The sequence below is a fragment of the Lepidochelys kempii genome, chromosome 1 (assembly GCF_965140285.1).
Source record: "Lepidochelys kempii isolate rLepKem1 chromosome 1, rLepKem1.hap1, whole genome shotgun sequence".
Classification (NCBI taxonomy): Eukaryota; Metazoa; Chordata; order Testudines; family Cheloniidae; genus Lepidochelys; species Lepidochelys kempii.
This window is the reverse complement of record NC_136380.1, coordinates 194,174,424-194,192,563: the sequence shown is the minus strand read 5'-3', so window position 1 is coordinate 194,192,563 and position 18,140 is coordinate 194,174,424. Positions and strand designations below refer to the sequence as shown.

The 18,140-nt window shown below is 42.1% G+C and overlaps 1 protein-coding gene across 1 annotated transcript in view; it reads right to left on the bottom strand.

The window, feature by feature from the left end:
- Positions 1-18,140, bottom strand: part of MYH15 (myosin heavy chain 15) — a 60,973-nt gene continuing 42,833 nt past the window's right edge. The window contains exons 33-42 of the mRNA XM_073306318.1: positions 16,683-16,807; positions 14,068-14,183; positions 9,995-10,187; positions 8,828-9,031; positions 7,467-7,592; positions 5,093-5,263; positions 4,366-4,470; positions 3,503-3,598; positions 2,693-2,830; positions 1-130 (exon numbers count right to left, since the gene is read on the bottom strand). Of these exons, the coding sequence (XP_073162419.1) occupies positions 113-130; positions 2,693-2,830; positions 3,503-3,598; positions 4,366-4,470; positions 5,093-5,263; positions 7,467-7,592; positions 8,828-9,031; positions 9,995-10,187; positions 14,068-14,183; positions 16,683-16,807 (1,292 nt within the window). The 3' untranslated portion in view covers positions 1-112. The remainder of the gene's footprint in view (positions 131-2,692; positions 2,831-3,502; positions 3,599-4,365; positions 4,471-5,092; positions 5,264-7,466; positions 7,593-8,827; positions 9,032-9,994; positions 10,188-14,067; positions 14,184-16,682; positions 16,808-18,140) is intronic.

Here is an 18,140-nt window from a genome sequence, read left to right as displayed (position 1 = left end):
ATTTTTATTTCTTAAGGTGCCTATTCTACTGCTGCTTTCAACTGTGTAGCTCATCAATTAATATGAAGCATCAAACGCTGTTCGGTCTTCAGTTACTCAGCGCACAGTGTATTTACTCCTCTTCATGAACCTGAAATGTGATTTTTGTGAGAAAGACAGTATAATTCAATTAAGAATGAAAACGTTTACATCATTTCTTAAAGAGTAAATTCTCAAGTATCAGACAAAAGCTTCTATTCCCTTTTACCTATTGTATTAACAAATTCTCACTGGCATAAACATAAACTGGTTTCGCTTTCTTGAAGTCAGTGGTGTTATTACTGATTTTCACCAGCTGAGAATACTGCTTAGTTTCTTGTCCTGATACTATGTGTATGTTATTAACAGCTTATGAGTTTCATGCAGCGCTGTTAGGAGGTACACCACAGTTCTGTGGTAATATAGCCCATTCTATTGAAACTGTTCTCGCTAAGGGCTTGTCTATATGAACACTTAATTTGCAGCAAGCCGGGCTGTATATGTATCCATCACTACCTTCCTGGGCACTAAGTGTTTGTGTGGACCCTGCCGCTGTGCACTGAAAGGTCCCTAGTGCTTTTTGATCTTTCCCGCTGTGAAATGGGAGTAGGTCAAAGTGCACTAGGGAACTTTAGTGCAGGTAGGGGCACCAGTCATTTCAACCATGTCACTCCCCTCTGAGAATCCCTCTACTGCTACTGCATATAACTCAAGCTTAGCAGCTTCAGTGTTCCACATAACGCTGCCCTGTCCTACTTATCTGAGCTTGTCTTGCTGCACGGTGCCCTGCTGTTCTACGAAGGTTCTTATGTTGCACGGCATTCATCACAGGTGCTCAGATGCTACAATCAGTAGTTCAGTAAGCAACGTGACTACTGGCTGTCACATGTTTCTCTCATCCTCTCCTGAGGGAGAGAAGCATGCGCAAGTGGAAGCATACACTGCCTCTCTTCTGCTGGTGTTCCCAACCTCAGCCACCCATCTGTCAACTTCTCATATGAGCACCACCATGCCTTTTTCCACATTGCCTCGCTGCATGGCACAGACTTTCTGAGCTTATCTATAAGGCCTTTACCCTCTCAGCATTTAAGTTCCGCTTGAAGATCCACATTTGCCATGTGCCTTACAGTGAATTAGCTCACAAGGAAAACTGTGTACCCCATTCTCCCAAACCTCTATTTTAGACTGAGCTGCTTAAGGCAGGAACAAGGTACTTGTCTGTCAGTGGCTGATGAATGCAAACAATGGATGCTGCTATTAATAATTAAATTAAAATGTATTTGAATTGTATTAAGAGAAGTTAGGTGTAAAAGTGCAAATTATAATAATTTATAGGATTAAATGAAATACAAGATGGCGTTTAATAAATCTATGCAACAGCTTGGCTTTGTGTGTAACATGAATTCATGGGACTGGAAGAACTTGGACATTCACCAGAAAAATGCACTTTCAGAAACTAGCAAGGGAATAAAAAAACCCCAAAGTTTAATTTTTTAAAAAAAGCTACACAACATTGAGGGAGCCACATTTTCACCCATAGTTCCAGCACCAGCACAGGGCCTAAAGGTATAGAAGGCCAGATCCTTAGCTGGCGTAAGGCAGTGTGGCTTCATCATCGAGAAAGGTATATCAATTTACACCACCGGAGGACCTAGCCCCATATGATTTATTCTGGTGTGGGCAGGCAAAGGAAATTGGAAAAATCTTGCCACACAATGGATATCATAACAAAGGAGAGGGTGATTGGATAAAATCTCCTTTTTAAGTTCTGGGGAGAGAGAGAGAGAGAGAGAGAGGTTTTCTTTGTGCCATCATGGCTGGGGTTGGTCACCCGACACATGCATTTCTAAAATCTTGAGCCTCAGAGTTTAGATTATGCCTCTAAGTCAAGTGGACAAAGATCATTCCAACTCCTTGTTCAATGCCTCATATGTGGATGAGGAGCATACTTGCACCTGTTACGATTTGGGTAATCAAAGGCTCTCTCACTCTTTCAACTGCAGGTCAAACCACATCCCCAAAGGTAAGAAATTTGGAACCTTTATTCAACAGCTTGGTGGTAAGTTCCCTTTACTCCAAATGCAAACCCACATACAAATATTAATAAAATATGAATGACTTAGAGTGCCTATACAGCCAATCACTAACACCCCAAACTGCAAAAGCTATCACCCTGCACTGAAAGCGCAGTTTCAAGATGAAGGTGAAATTGTGTGTAACCAAAAAATCTGCCAGTGCCATAATCCTCAGGCTGCACTGTGTTGTGGAAGAGGCCCTACAGGACAGGTAGAAATCCATGGTACATTGCAAGAGACGATGCTTTTGAATACCCACTATCAAAGAATAATATTTGATTATGTATTGGCAAAAACTCTCTTCGAGTTACAGCTGCTCAAGTAACAAAGTTTGTATTGGGATATATTAAGGACATGTTTCTTTGGCAGGTTATAAGGTTCAGGTCACTCTCCCAAAGTTTTTCCGTAATGTAAAAAAATAGAAGGCTGCAATAAAAACTCACATTTCAATCTGGTTCAGATTTATGATATGGAATAATTTTCCTATCTCGTATAGTACTGATGTAGAGCTGTGCTGATCAGTTCTCCTTCCTCTGCGTGTATGTGTGCACATGTGTCAGTGTGCAGAGACTCACTTATTCTGCAGAATAACACCATACCTTTTTTATCCCAATATCTCTTGTCTTGGTCCTCAGTTTATTAACTTGAGATTCAGCTATTTCAGCCCGTTCTTCGGCATCATCCAGCTCATGTTGCTGCTTCCTGTACTTTGCAAGATACTGATTGGATTGTGCTTCCTGGTAAGACAAAGGATTAGACAAATTTTTCCCTTGTAGATTTGAAAACGGTGATCTTCAGTACCAGGCAAGGTTCAAGTGTGTGAGACTAAGCGGCAAATATCCGTGGGGCTTAACCAACCTTTGCGATGCAAACATTTAGTCAAATGTTTTGCTGGTTTCACCAGTACTCCCCATTTTAAGGGAAACTTTCAGGATGGGGAAAAAACCCTTCTAACATGGAACTACGTTATAGTCATTTTTCAGTAATCACCGACTTAGCGGGTTAACAGAATGTCATGAAAAGTTTCACTCTGGTTGATCCAAACCCCTTGCCCAGGATACACAGAAAGACAGCTCCGGAAAACTATATCCATACACAACACCAAGTGCAAGCTGCTTAAGATGGAACGGGTAGGGAGTGTACAGTGTAAATCAGTACTACATAGATCTTCAGCTAAGCTGAATATATTTAATAAAACTGCTAAATGATTTTTAGTATATGAAGGCCCTGAGACCCAGATCCTCAAAGGTATTTAGGTACCTAGATCTCATTGGTTTCAATGGGAGGTGCCTAAATGCCTCTGAGGATGTGAGCTCAAATGACCAAGGATGCAATTGTCAGTGAGGGCATGACTTGATTAAATTTAAAAAAAAAAAAAAATCCATGTCACAACTGTTCCTGTCACTTACAGCTTCCTCAGCTTGATGCTTATAGCTTTTCACTTTTAACTGCAGCTTATCGATCAGCTCCTGCATCCTGGTCAGATTCTTCTTATCTTCCTCTGCCTACATCAAGCAAACAGAAAAAATGCTTTAATGGTATGTATAGGCAGAAGGTACGAGTATGTCACAAACTGAGTAAGTTTTGTGAGGCAATTATTTCTATCACATTGGAAATTTAGGACTTTGAAACAAAACAGTTCAACTAGTATCACTATGTATAGAGATAAGAAAAATATTCTAGTGGACTGACCAAGGGTATGTATTTGTTTCAACGGTAAAACCAACACAGAGCAGTGGAAGGAACTATCAGGAAATATATTTAGAAAGTATCAAGCATAGTGATACAGACTCCCTAACGAATAATGCAGAGATGATGAAGGACATTTCTACTCTATAGAGTAAAAATGGTACCCCAGTGCATATCTTCTCCCTGTGCGTGTGGAAGCTTATCTTTTTATTCCAGTGACAAAAGTAAATTTAATCTATTTTATTCTGGTTAGTAGGGTCAATACCTGAGTGAGAGAGCTGGAGTCTCCTTCTCATGCATCAAGAAAAATGGTACCTACGGATGCTCCTTGACAGGTTTAAATAGCACCGTGTTAAAAATGCTAAAGCTCCAACTACACTAGATTAACAATTGTTTAGGTTAATTGAGGGTAGCATTGAAAAGTGTTTTTCTAAAATTCACTAGCACAGACAAAGCTTTTGGCAGTGCTCATTTCCACTGGGTGAAGGATGCAGCTCAACACTGTATTTGAAAGAAAACATTTCCTCCAGGGACCCACAGTTTAGTATAATACTTAGAAGGACTGGGGTTTTTGCTACAGTACCTGATAAGTCAGCTCCTTTATGCGTCTCTCATATTTGCGGACTCCTTTCTGGGCTTCTGTATTGCGACGAAGTTCATTCTCTAGATCATTTTCCAGCTCACGTACCTGCAAGAGAAGAAACATTATGCAATTCCACATGTTTAAACATCAAATAGTTTAATTTACAGTTTAAGTGATGTTCATCTTTGCAGGACCCTTTGTCACATATCTCCAAGTATGTGCTTCAGCAGTAGACCAAAATTTCCATGTAGATGTTGGTTTTCTACCCAGTTTATTATGCATTTTTATTACATAATGTTCATATTGCACTAGCAGTTCCAATCAGGACTGTAACCCCAACATACTAGAAACTGTACAAACATACAAATACTCCAAAGAGGTCACAAGCTAAGCTGGAAGCATAGAGGCTTTTCCATTTTCAGACTTTATGCCTTATTTTAAGCATGGACTTCATCATATACTTGGTGTTGGCTACAACAACCACATTGCTATGCCAACCAAGTCAGGTGATAAAAGGGAAAGATGGGTCCATGTGGACCTCACACCTGGCCTAGGTGTAACTCTTAAAAGAGTTTACGCTTAATATAATCTCTAAAGAGTTCTTTCTACTTTATAGATGGTCCCTAAGCCAAGGTCAGAAGTGACTGTGTCCAGAGCAACCATATTGTCTGAGTTTTATGAAGTATCTTCTTCTTTGGCAGGCCTATAAACAGGACAGAAAACCTACCCTGGACTCCAGCTTTTGGATCTGCTTCTTGCCACCTTTCAGTGCTATTTGCTCTGCTTCATCCAGTCTTTTCTGTAGATCTTTAATAGTCTGTTCCATGTTCTTTTTCATTCTCTCCAAGTGGGCACTAGTATCTTGCTCCTTTTTAAGCTCCTCAGCCATCATTGCTGCCTAAAATACAGATAAAACATCACAGTGAGGTCTGTTGGACTGTGGGAAGAGGCTTGTAAGAGAAGTGAGGGAAGCCCCACTGCTTGTATCATTTACACTAGACTGAACAAAGTACCAGAGAGTACTCTGTAGAGAGTTGTCCTTCACAAGTAGATTTGATGGACAGACAATGTGACCTTGTCATAAATATAAAGGGAAGGGTAACCACCTCTCTGTATACAGAACTATAAAATCCCTCCTGGCCAGAGGCAAAACCCTTTCACCTGTAAAGGGTTAAGAAGCTTGGATAACCTCCCTGGCACCAGACCAAAATGACTAGTGAGGAGACAAGTTACTTTCAAAGCTGGTGGGTGGGGACAAAGGGTCTGTCTGTCTGTGTGATGCTTTTGCCGGGACCAGGTCAGGAATGCTCTTCAGAACTTCTGTTAAGTTAGTAAGCAATCTAGCTAGAAATGTGTTAGATTTTCTTTTGTTTAATGGCTGGTAAAATAGCTGTGCTGAATGGGATGTATATTCCTGTTTTTGTGTCTTTTTGTAACTTAAGGTTTTGCCTAGAGGGATTCTCTATGTTTTGAATCTGATTACCCTGTAAGGTATTTACCATCCTGATTTTACAGAGGTGATTCTTTTACTTTTTCTTTAATTAAAATTCTTCTTTTAAGATCCTGATTGCTTTTTCATTGTCCTTAAGATCCAAGGGTTTGGGTCTGTGTTCACCCATGCAAATTGGTTAGGATTGTTATCAAGCCTTCCCCAGGAAAGGGGGTGTAGGGCTTGGGGGGATATTTTGGGGGGAAGACGTCTCCAAGTGGACTCTTTCCCTGTTCTTTGTTTAACACGCTTGGTCGTGGCAGCATAGGGTTCAAGGACAAGGCAAAGTTTGTACCTTGAGGAAGTTTTTAACCTAAGCTGGTAAGAATAAGCTTAGGGGGCCTTTCATGCAGGTCCCCACATCTGTACCCTAGAGTTCAGAGTGGAAGGAACCTTGACAGACCTAATAGGTCTTTTCCATCTCTCTCTTCTAATTCTGTGATTTAAGATCTAGCTTCCTACTTCAATACCTGTATGTGGCTTTTCTGTTGAGTAAAACTGTGCCATTTGTTACACACATTTTATACAGGCTGTACTAAAAATGGTCTAGATGCAATGCTTGTGAAAGTTGCTGGGCTAACAGGCCTGAAAGACCAATTCTCTATTTATCCATAGAATAGGTAGAGTCTGGGCAGTGTTAGGGAAGCTTCCCCAGTCTGTGCCGGCAGTGACTGTGAGGTACCACATCTAGGGACGAAGAGTTCAGAGGCCATGCCCTATTGTGTCTTGGGTCTTTCTGCTGACATTGCTAACAGCGGTGCAATGAGTCTATTTCTGAACAGACAGATATGATAACACCAAGGTCCAGCTACATATTTTGGATAGGTCACTGTACAGCCATCAGAAGATAATTGCTGTGCTGGAGTTGAACTGGTGACATCTCCCACCTCCAAAGGAGATAGACCAGCTGAAGAACAGTTGGGAAAAAAAATACAGGAAGAACTTCCTCCAGGAATTCTGGGTGTACAACGCATGGGGATTCAACACTGTGAAACCTGGGTCCCTGAATTTCACATTGTTTGCTGATATAACCCTTCTGGCAACATTGATTTCTCCAGTTCTGCTGGAGCTGAAACAACACTAGCTTGACTCCTCTGCTCTCCAAGAGAGGTCTTCGATCTCTCTTCTCTTGACCATAGTCTTGTGCTGAGAGTAGTGTCATGTGGATCCCACATCTCTGGCCGGCATCTGACTTTAAAATTACTCTTTTGGGAATCTGGAATGTCCCCCCTCCAATCAGAGCCTTTCTTGTGATCTACGCAGCTGCCAAGTGGAACTTGGAGGGTGGGCTCCCAACTGTCTCAGCTTGTCCAGATGCAAAGATCTATTTGGAGGTGACATGACCCAACCCAGAGTTTCAGGATCAGCAGATGTGCCCCTTCTTGGAGAAGAGAAATTGACCAAGGAGAAAATGTTTCTCTTTTCCTCCCTCCAACCTTTTCTGCACCAGGGCAGCATTAACCCCTTTCAGCCAGCTCTGGAGCCCACTGAATAAACCGTTCCCCCTCCCCCCCGCCCCATAGCCACAGAAATGGAAATTCAGGGGGCACGAAGTGTTGTCAGAATATGGTGCTATACCTGCAAAAAGGGAACAAGCAGCCAATCTACTTACATCGGTGATAGCTTTCTTGGCTTTTTCTTCAGCATTCCTGCACTCCTGTATAGCCTCCTCTACTTCATTCTGCATCTGAGAGATGTCAGTCTCCAGCTTCTTCTTCTGATTGATAAGGCTTGTGTTCTTTTTGTTAAAAAAAGGAGGGGAAAGATTATTAGGGACATAGATAAATTGTTGAAGTCCTACAACAAACCTATGACCACACGTCTATTTTTGCAGCTCCCTAGACTTCACAGGATACAGTATCTATTAACATGGTATGGGCCTGACTTTATTTTTTAGACCATCTTTAGATTGTGTGTATTTTATCTTTTTTAAAAAAGTTCCCAGAGCTCTGAATATCCGTATTTAACAAACAAAATGGAACTAAACAAAAAAATTCAGCCAAACACTGAAATAGGGGACTGGTGCAGTGTTTTCAGCTCTGGTCAATGAAGGGCCCAAATTCAGTTATTCTAAAAGGTGATTAAAGTGGAAATCCAATATTGTGGCTGCAGTTCAGGAGGTAGCACATAATGTGTTAGCAGCACAAGTTTTGCTAATGCATGACAAGCTTTCATCGCCTGCTGGTATTTAATTATTTAGAGATGGGCTCATAGGGGTTTGGAGTGGACATCCCCGTCTGTGAAGACACAGCCTCCTAGAACCTGCTAAGAATTACAGTCTCCACTTAAGGAGGTAACAAGCAACAAGGGCAAATCACTTATTTTATCTGCTCTCCCCATCCCAGCCCTCATCAGCCTACCATTTGATGGCCCTATATTGATGAAGATCTTTGATGTGGTATGGAGCCACTTGCTGCCAGTTAAAATGTACTGTCTTGCTCAATGTAGCTATACATAATGAATGGACTTTGCATGTTTTACTGAAGGCTTCTCTAAGCAGCTTGCATAAAAAGGTCACACATACCACTTCCCCTGACCCCCCCATCAAAATAGCGTCCATACAATCCACAAACCCAACTGGGTTTTAACATTGCTGCGTGTAAACACTAGTAGTAAGATAGTCTGAAATTCTATGACACCCTGTGAAAGAAGGTAAAGACCCAATTATCATCTGACTTCCATCTTTACCCTTTCTAGGAAGTGTTTATTATAGCAGGCTAGATCACTTCTGCACTGATATCATGATGGGAATGAAGTATAATATGGGGAGAGAGAGAGAGAGACTGACTGACTCATTTTCTTTAGTGGAATGAATGAAACTTCTCTGACAAATGATGGTCGGTGGTTATGGCATTCATATCCTTCTGGCATGTGCAATCTTTAGGTTTCTCCAATGGCCACTACTGCTGCTTGTTGAGACTAGTGTACACAGCGCTTAGGAAACCGCTCCCCTCCCACTCCTTGAAATCCAACCTGGGTGTGGAGAAGGTTCACACGTTCAGTGGCTTCCAGTAGCTCTTGCTCCGCCAGCTTACGCCCACGTTCAGTCTGGTCTAGCACGGCCCTCAGCTCATCAAGCTCTGATTGGAGAAGATTGTTCCGCCTGTCAGTGACCGCCAGCTGCTCCTTCAGGTCTTCACTCAGGTGTGCTGAATCATCCATCTGCACTTGCAGGTCCTGGAGCAGAAACAGCAGCATTCTCACACACTAGCGTGACAGGACTTGAGCTTAGGGTGACCAGATGTCCCGATTTTATAGGGCCAGTCCCAATATTCGGGGCTTTTTCTTATATAAGCTTCTGTTATGCCCCACCCCCTGTCCTGATTTTTCACACTTGCTATCTGGCCACCCTACTTGAACTCAAGTCTTTGCTGTTCCATGCCAAAGCCTCTGAAAATCTGTCTGAACAATGCGGAATGGAGGCTTATCCAGGAGGTCTCGAAGCTGTTTTAGCTCCTACTTAGAAAAGTACTGCAAAGACTTCCTCCCTCCATGCTGTGAGAAATAGCACGTTTAATTCACCCTGGCCTGCTGTGTTGGGGCCATGAACTGCATCTTCCAAGTCAGTGGTGGTTTCAAGTGGGGGTATTTTGTGGATTCATCCTCTGGGGAGTGCAGGTGAGGGATTAAGGAGTCTCCAGGAAATCTGACTTTATGCCCCGACATCAGTTTAATAGGAAACTATTTGGCAGAGGCTGCTGGAGAATTAAGTTAAATGAAGCTACGCAGATCATCTGGCCATTCTGACTCCCTGTCAAATGGCTCCTCCTTTCAAGGACCCATCAGCTGGGGACAGGAAGTCCCTTGTACTGCTGCTTTTCCCCCTCACAGAGGGCTGTCTATTCATCAGGACCCTGTGACCCTCGGGAAGAATCTGATTAAATTTTTATCAAGCTCTTTGAAGATGTTATAGGCTAAGAAGTACTTTGTAGCAGACACACACCCAGGACTGGCCATGCGCTGCATGGCACGCTAACTGCACCTAGTCTTTTGGAACAGAGTCTCAGTTTGTACTCATAATAATTGCTGTAAAAGCACTTGCTCTGTGTGTGTGTGTTTTCTGTTTGAATTGCTACATATTAATAAAACCCAGCCCTTGCTTGTGGTTGGGTAGTTCTGAGTAGCAGCTCAATGGGGTACCTTTATTTGTGCCTGCAGGATACGTGCAGTCTTTGTTGCCTCTGAGGCATGCCTGTTAGCATGGCTGAGCTGGATTTCCATCTCGTTGAGGTCCCCTTCCATCTTCTTCTTCAGCCGGATGGCCTCATTTCTGCTCTTGGCTTCAGAATCAAGGGTGGACTGCAGCGAGTCTATGGTACGCTGCTGGTTTCTCCTAATTTTGGAGTAATATTCAGAAGACATTATAGGGGTAAGGAAATCTTTCCCCTCCCTCCCCAGAAGTTTTAATTACCTCCAGTAACATTTTATTTCCTGAAAGAGTTGCATTTTCAGGAATGAAATCATATATGGATGAGTGTATACAGCAGTAGTACATAATGACCCATTGTGATCACTAGTTCGGTCTGCTCCCCTCAAAAAGCTCCTGATCATAGTCAGAGTTTAAGGCCAGAAGAGACCACCAGATCCTCTAGTCTGTCCTCCTCTATATCACAGGCCACCTATACCAATCAGCACCCACACACTAAACCCAACATCCAAAATTAGACCAAAGTATTACAGCCCAGAGGAGGCTAGACTATTATGTGCCACATAGCAAGCCACATCATTCCCCTCTTCTTCCTCCCTAAATGTCCAAATAGCACCTTTGAGGCTATTACACTGGGGAGGGTCACAAATTCTTTCTTCTGGGTTTGAACGCAACAAACAATACTTAATTCTTGGCACTACTTCAGTGCTTTACATCTGAAGCTCTAGACGAATTTTGTACCATTTTGTACAGGCATTAACCATCAATCAATACTCACACCTCTGAGAGGTAGGCAAGTATTCCTATTTTATATATGGGGAAACAGAGACTGAGAGGTATGTAGTTTGTCCCTTGCAATACAGTGAGTCATTAGAACTCAGGAATTCCTGATTCTGAGCCACATGCTTTGAGGTTTTGGCAGGTTCTTCATTATCCCCTCTCTCTACCAGGAAATGATTCAAGGAATTGTAAGTGTCTGATATTTGCTGAATTTTTTTAAAGGGCTTCTGGCAGTGACTATATTGACCCATAATTGGTCTGTTTCCTGTCCTTTGTTATACAAAATAAGTGCTGAGATTCATATCACTCACAACAACCCCAGAGTTCTCAGGAACAGCCCAGCATGTCTGGGAATCGTTCCAAGTCTCACATAATCAAAACACCAAACCATTATTCAGACATATCAGGGATGGAAAGCACCTGTCAGAGACCTCGGAGACATTGCAGGACTGTTCCCTATAGCACATTTTCTAGAATTTTGCCCAATTTACTTCTAAAGGAGAGGTTTCAAAGTAGCAGCCGTGTTAGTCTGTATTCACAAAAAGAAAAGGAGTACTTGTGGCACCTTAGAGACAAACAAATTTATTTGAGCATAAGCTTTCATGAGCTTCATGCATCCGATGAAGTGAGCTGTAGCTCATGAAAGTTTATGCTCAAATAAATTTGTTAGTCTCTAAGGTGCCACAAGTACTCCTTTTTTTTTTTCAAAAGGAGAGTAATTCCTCAGCCTAATAGGGCTCACTCAAAGGGGAAAAAAATAACCCAAGGAACAAGAAAACCCTTGCTTTCATCTCCTTGCTTCCTGTTACATCCCCCTCAATTCTCAGATAATCCCTTGTCCCCCTTGATAAATCTTCCCCGTTCTGTCTCTGCTGAGCCAAACTGCACACCTTTGCTGGTAGCTCTTCATCTGCCCTCAAAAGTCAATTCAGCATTTTTAGTGCTTTTTGTATAAACTCACGACACATGGATCTATGTGTTGCTGGCAGCGGGCTGCCCGGAACTAAAGGTAGTGTCGCAGGTGTGGGCATCATGGGGACCTAAAAAGCACAGGCTACAGTAAGGGAGAGTGGGATGAGTGCAGCTCCCCTCCCCCCCTTCTGCTAACAGCAGAGGGAGAACTCCCCGTCCAGTGCTCCTCTCTGGCGGCTTTGTCTAGAGCTCTGGCTCCTGTCTCAATCTATTTTAACCACTGACAGAGGAACTGTCACCTGCCTACTCTGCAGTGTGATGCCTCTCTGTGACCTGTCCAAAAATCACTCTCTAATGTCCATATCACACGGCTGACTCAGTCACGCCCACACTTCTAAAGTTTCTTCCACTAGTACTGCTTTCCAGGCTTCTCCTGCCCACTGAATATGTATTGCTGATGATAGCTCTTCTATAGCGCTTTTCCTCAGTAGATCTCAGAGCACGTCACAAAGGGCAACGTCATTAACCCCATTTTGCTCATAGGGAGACTGAGACTTACAAAGGTGAAGCAGTCCAATGGCAGATCTGGATACAGACCCCAGATCTTCTGAGTCCCACTGTGGTGCACTATCCACTAGGCCACCCTGCCTAGTAGTAGCTTTTTATTGCACACCACATCATTTCTGTTTTCATTTACTAGCTATGTTCCTTGATTTAGTGCCCTCCGGTTGCTCCCTGCTCTCTTTTTTCCTAGTAGTCCATCCAGCTCACCAACCACATTCAGATCCTTATGTCATTATTTCCCCTCCAAGACAAGGTCCCTGATTCTATTCATTTGTGGGCCGTACTTTTAGGAATGTTCCTCAGAACCCTGTAGTGCTGCTTCCAGGCATGTACCTGGGGAGCCAGCACAAAGATTTCCAGGGTGCGTTTTGCAACTTTAAGGGCCTGCTGCTTACAATGGAGTAGAACCCCATGGGGAGGGGAGGCTGCGATGGCAGACACTCCACAGGCAGAACAGTAATTCAGTGTAGGCCTATTGGTGAACATGTCCACAGGGATCTTAGTTAAAACCGAACAAAATTTTTTCAACAAAAAATGACCGGTTTTCAAAATCAACCACTTTTTGTGAAAAGCTTATACTTTCTCACAGTTTTTTGGTTTTTAATCAAATGCTGAATTTTCAACTCTTCCCCCCTGCCCCCCGGTTTCTTCCCTCATTCCTCTTTGCTCCCAAATATGACAGAAAGAATGATTTCTAGATGGCCCCTTTTGCCACTAACTTTTCAGAACGTCTTCAACTTTGGGAAAATTACAGAATTACAGGAAAAATGAAACTAACTCTAATTTCTAATTTCCCAAAAGGGTGGAGAAGTTTTTAGAAGTTGCAGGGCGGCAAAAGGAAAAATGAAAGCAAAAAGTGGAAAAAAATGGAAAGAAATCTGGATATCAGACACTTTCTATTGCACTGAGTGGCAAAAAAGAAACAGGGAAAACACTTTAAACATGTCAGAAAAACTTTAAAAAACCCCCAAATTGTCCCATTTTGAATCCTGCAAAAAGGAAACAATTTAGAAGTTTTGAAATGGTTTTTCCATTTTTCAACCAGCTTTAGTCTCAGTGTTGTTGCAGCATCTTCTCAGATGTGGCACCCTAAGCAGCTGCCTACTGTGGGGCAGTTCTTGGGCGGAGTGTTGGAAGGCATTAGTGTAATAGCAGCCCTTGATGCGAGTGTTGCATCACTAGTCTGTTTCCACACTACAGATTCTTTGACTTAGTGGCTCTCAAGGTCTGCCTTATACCCCCGCTGAGTTGTGTTATTACCACCACTACACACACAAATGATGGATGTGTGTCTGTGGGCAGGTGTCACGGAGCTTTACCTTGTGTTAAGTTGCTAGTGAAGATAAGCCTTTGGCCTATCACTAGGCATGCCCTTATATCTAGCAGGAGAATGTGTCGTCTTTGTTTGGCTAATCTACCTGGTTTTCATATGCTCTCTTACTGCATTCTGAGTCATGATACTGCAGCCAGGATTAATCCCACTATGGAACACCCCTCCCTTTTAGGTAAACGGAAGAAACTGTAAGTATTTTTAGGGATGGCCAAACTGGTTAGAAAAAGTGGACTGCATCCAACTCTGACCCACACATGACCCATTTAACGGAACAACTGTTCAACGGTTGGTTTTGTTTTTAGCTTTGCACATCTCTGTGCTTCCTTCTTTGGCCAGAGATGAAAATACCGAAAGCTTGCAAGAAACTTTATTCCAGCCAGATTTCCAGGATGATCAGAAAAGCTGGCAGAAGCCTTGAAGAAACGTCAGAACTTCTGAGTTTCACCAATTACAAACCATTTTCTCACTGTATAGTACCTAATGTTTTCCATTTCCTCCTCCTTTTCTGCCAGTTTTCTTTCAAACTCTGCTTTAATCTGAGAAATTTCAAGTTGAAAACGAAGGCTCTTGCTTTCTTCATGCTCCAGGGCTCCCTGAAATAAAAGGCACACAACTGAACAAGTCTCTTAGGCCAGAGATCCTTAGACTTTTTCAAAGTATGAATCGCAACATTGAGATTGACCCTGGACACCACCTCCTCATTCCTGACTGTCTCCTCACCCATCACCATCTACCTGTGGCAACTACAGTTGCTTCTTGAGAAAAGTAACCTAGCTTTCCTAATGTGTTTACCTATCTTTTAATGCAATTTGGCAGCTGGAAACATGAGCAGTCACCTCTTCAGACTACACATGGTCAAACAGTTTGAGAACTGATGTCTTAGGCCTTGTCTACTCAGTTTTTGTACCAATACAAAAACTGTATACAGACAAGCTTTACACAGTAATGGTAAAAGGGCTCCATCCTGCTCCCACTGAAGTGAGTGGCAAAACTCCCAAAGACTTCAGTGGTAGCAGAACTCAGCCACAGGATTGTTTGCAAAACCTCTCTAAATCTGTCTTTCCCCCCCCACCTCCCCATCAGCCTTACATCAATAGGTACATGTGTTTGCTGAAATTAACTATACTCATTCACATGATCATCAATACTATACTCCTTGCCAAATCTTGTTCTAGAAGCATGCATGGCTCCCATTGATGGCAGTGGGATCTGTGTAAGTGAATCTCTAACCTGACACCAAAAGGAAGAGAAGGATGAAAAGTATCAGGTTTTCATGACAAAATATGTAGCTATCAAGATCTTCCCCTTTTCCAGTAAAACCTGTAAGGAAACTATCTGGTAACCTCCTATTTTAAATCCCATGACTTTTGTTTTTGTTTCCCCCCCATAAATTGCGATCAAGAGACTTTACGTAATATGGTTAAATACTAAGGCCCCAGACTTGCAGGTCTTACTTAAGCAGAACTCCCATTGAAGTCAGTGGGAATTCAGACTGATTCCTGACTGAGCCAAAACTTCCTCTGATTTAAACAGGCAGATTAGCTGGGTAAGGATTGGGTACTTGTGAAGAGAGCAGTCACTCATTGATCTACATTTGTCTCAAGAGATATCATCAATAGAATAATGACATACAAAAGACACAGATAAGCAAATTATCCCTTATTTCTGGTCACCATGCACCATCTATATTCATTTTAACAAACACGCCACACTAATAAACCACCAATGGTAACAGCACACAAAAGTACTGCACATTAAAGCAACAGCCAGAAGCCGAGATTCACAAGAAAAAACCTTATTAAAAAATATTGCACTCCACAACTGATTTTTAAATAAGATACATCATCATTTTGGGGATGTAACACAAACTTTCCTTGCACTCATTAGCCTGATCTGCTCACAGACTTAGAATTCTGGGATGTATTCCACATAATTCATGAAAGTCAGGTGTGTCATTATAACCCCAAGAACGGATGTATTCTCTCTCATGAGATAAATATGTACACTGCACATATAATCACTCTCAGCACCCCAGAGCTCTGGAAAAGGATGCTATTTTCTCCGCTCTGATTTTAACACCTGTCTACATGGCCATGAAATCCCTGCCAAGTATAAAACATCCTGTAACAGACCAAAAAAAGTTACACATATTTAGTGTATTAACATTTTACAGTTATTTGGTTAATTTCATTTTTGCAAACATTGTTAAGAGGAGGGCAAAAAAAATATTGACACAAAAAATTCAACACTTGACTTTAATGAAAAATCCCCCGCCACATGCTATATTAGCCATCAGACACTGATGCACCAACCTAGCCCCACAGTGTACCAAAACCTCAAGAAATCTACAAGCTGACCTTTTAAATGAATAACCAGGAGCTGATTTCCACCTGGCCTGTAATGAATTTTGTAGTGCTGGTTCACTCTCAGAAATTGAGGTGGGTCCTCCATGTATGTATGCATGCCTGTCACTGCAGAAAATTACTGTGATTTTTACCAGACTCCTTTGGGATTTAAAGATTTTCTAAATGGCCTCTTTTCATTTGGGTTTATGAGACTGCTACTCTTGCTTAGCAAACTATCATTGTAGGAAGAAAGCAGGGCACTAATCTCAGTGCAATCCATAGTGAGACATTATTTACAATAAAACTTCATAAAGTTTATAGCTTTTAATGCTCAAAGAGGAAGATGAGAGTTACGAATTTGCTGATGAATACAAGATATTTGGCATACTCAGTAAGGTGTTAAATTGGATGAACAAAACCACCACCCGTGGCAGCTTGCATTTTAAAAAGTGACTGGGAATTTGGATGCTCCAAGCTGAGCTGCTTTGAAGAGGCCTGATTTTCAGAGGAAGGGTTTCTTGCAGTTTCTGAAAATCAGGTCACTATAGAGGTGTCTCAGTTTGGACACCCAAAAATTGAAGCTGCCAAAATCATGTTACTTTTGAAAATTTAGGCCAGCAAGATTGGTGTGTAAATACAGAGGAGCAGAGAAAGATCTCCTAATAATAAGCAGTAAATTTTTGCTGTGTGACTGAGAAAGTGATGCAGCAACAGACAAACCTCCTTCCCTCCCTTCCTTCCTCTTACCTCAGCTTCTTCCAGGGCTAACTGAACTTCTGACTTTTCTTGTTCAACCTGTTTCTTGATTTTTTCTATCTCATGAAGGCTCTTGTTTCCTTCACTAATCTGATCAGTCAGATCAGAAATCTCCTCTGAAATGACAAGAAGAAGAATTTAGTATCAGAAAGTCCCAGAAACATAGTACTGTACATACAAGTGTAACATTATGATTTTACCACCTGGCACAGAGAGTGATTACAAAAATCACCTTCCAAATAACTTGCTAAAGGTTTGTCTATACACAGAAGTTGCACTGATTTCACTTAAATCTGTTTAATTAAAGCAGTGCATCTTTTGTGTGGGGACTCTCCACAACCCGTTTTAAACTGGTTGTAGCAGTTTAGCAAACTTGCTAGTTTCTGGAAGGGCTCTATGGTGGCAGATGACAGAACAAGGAGCAATGGTTTCAAGTTGCAGTCGGGGAGGTCTAGGTTGGATATTAGGAAACACTATTTCACTAGGAGGGTGGTGAAGCACTGGAATAGGTTACCTAGGGAGGTGGTGGAATCTCCATCCTTAGGGGTTTTTAAGGCCCTGCTTGATGAAGCCCTGGCTGGGATGATTTAGTTGGTGTTGGTCCTGCTTTGAGCAGGGCGTTGGACTAGACGACCTCCTGAGGTTTCTTCCAACCCTAATCTTCTATGATTCTGTCCACCAAACTTCAAATGTCCCATGCAGCAGTCCATCTACATTCCTCACTCCTATTCCAAGTAGCACCTCTAAACAATGACAGAGTACGTTAACTCTCCACCCCCATTCAATACTTGTGCTCACTCAAGTGATTGCCAAGAAGGACAACAGTGATGATTGGGGTTATTTTGTGATGTGAACTCCTCTGGGCCTGTATGAAGAACTGGTTGGATTTCCTGTGAGTAACATACACCTGAGAGTTCCTTTATGATTCCATGATCTTTTGAAATAGGACCTACTATTTTAAGACTTTAACTCTGGTCATAAGTGTCAGATGGATGGTACAGCTCAAAACAAAATTCTAGACAACAAGCCAATAAAGTTGAAGAACTTAGTACAGTTCCATTAAAATTTTTCTAATTACATGGGACTGGATATTTCAAAATATTTGCTAAGGGATTGTGGCCAAAAATCTATCACAAAATGGCTGTTCAGAGGCCTCAGTGAAACTATTTGTCTCTCATACACTAGTGGAGAAGTGTTCCATGTTACAAAAAGCACCATAACTGGTACCAGTTAGGTCCTTTGTCGGCAGGCTCAGCAGTTGGCCAGTGATGGAAAGGGTTTGATTTCTTCTTTATCCCATGAAGATAGACCCTGCTACAGGGTACAATTGGGGTACTTTGGCAGGTTAGTGTAGAAAAGCATGCACTAACTGCCTGTATGTTGCTCCTGTTCCTGTGGATAAATGCTGTTAATTCAGCATCTTTCACCAGCACCAAATTCGTTTAAAAA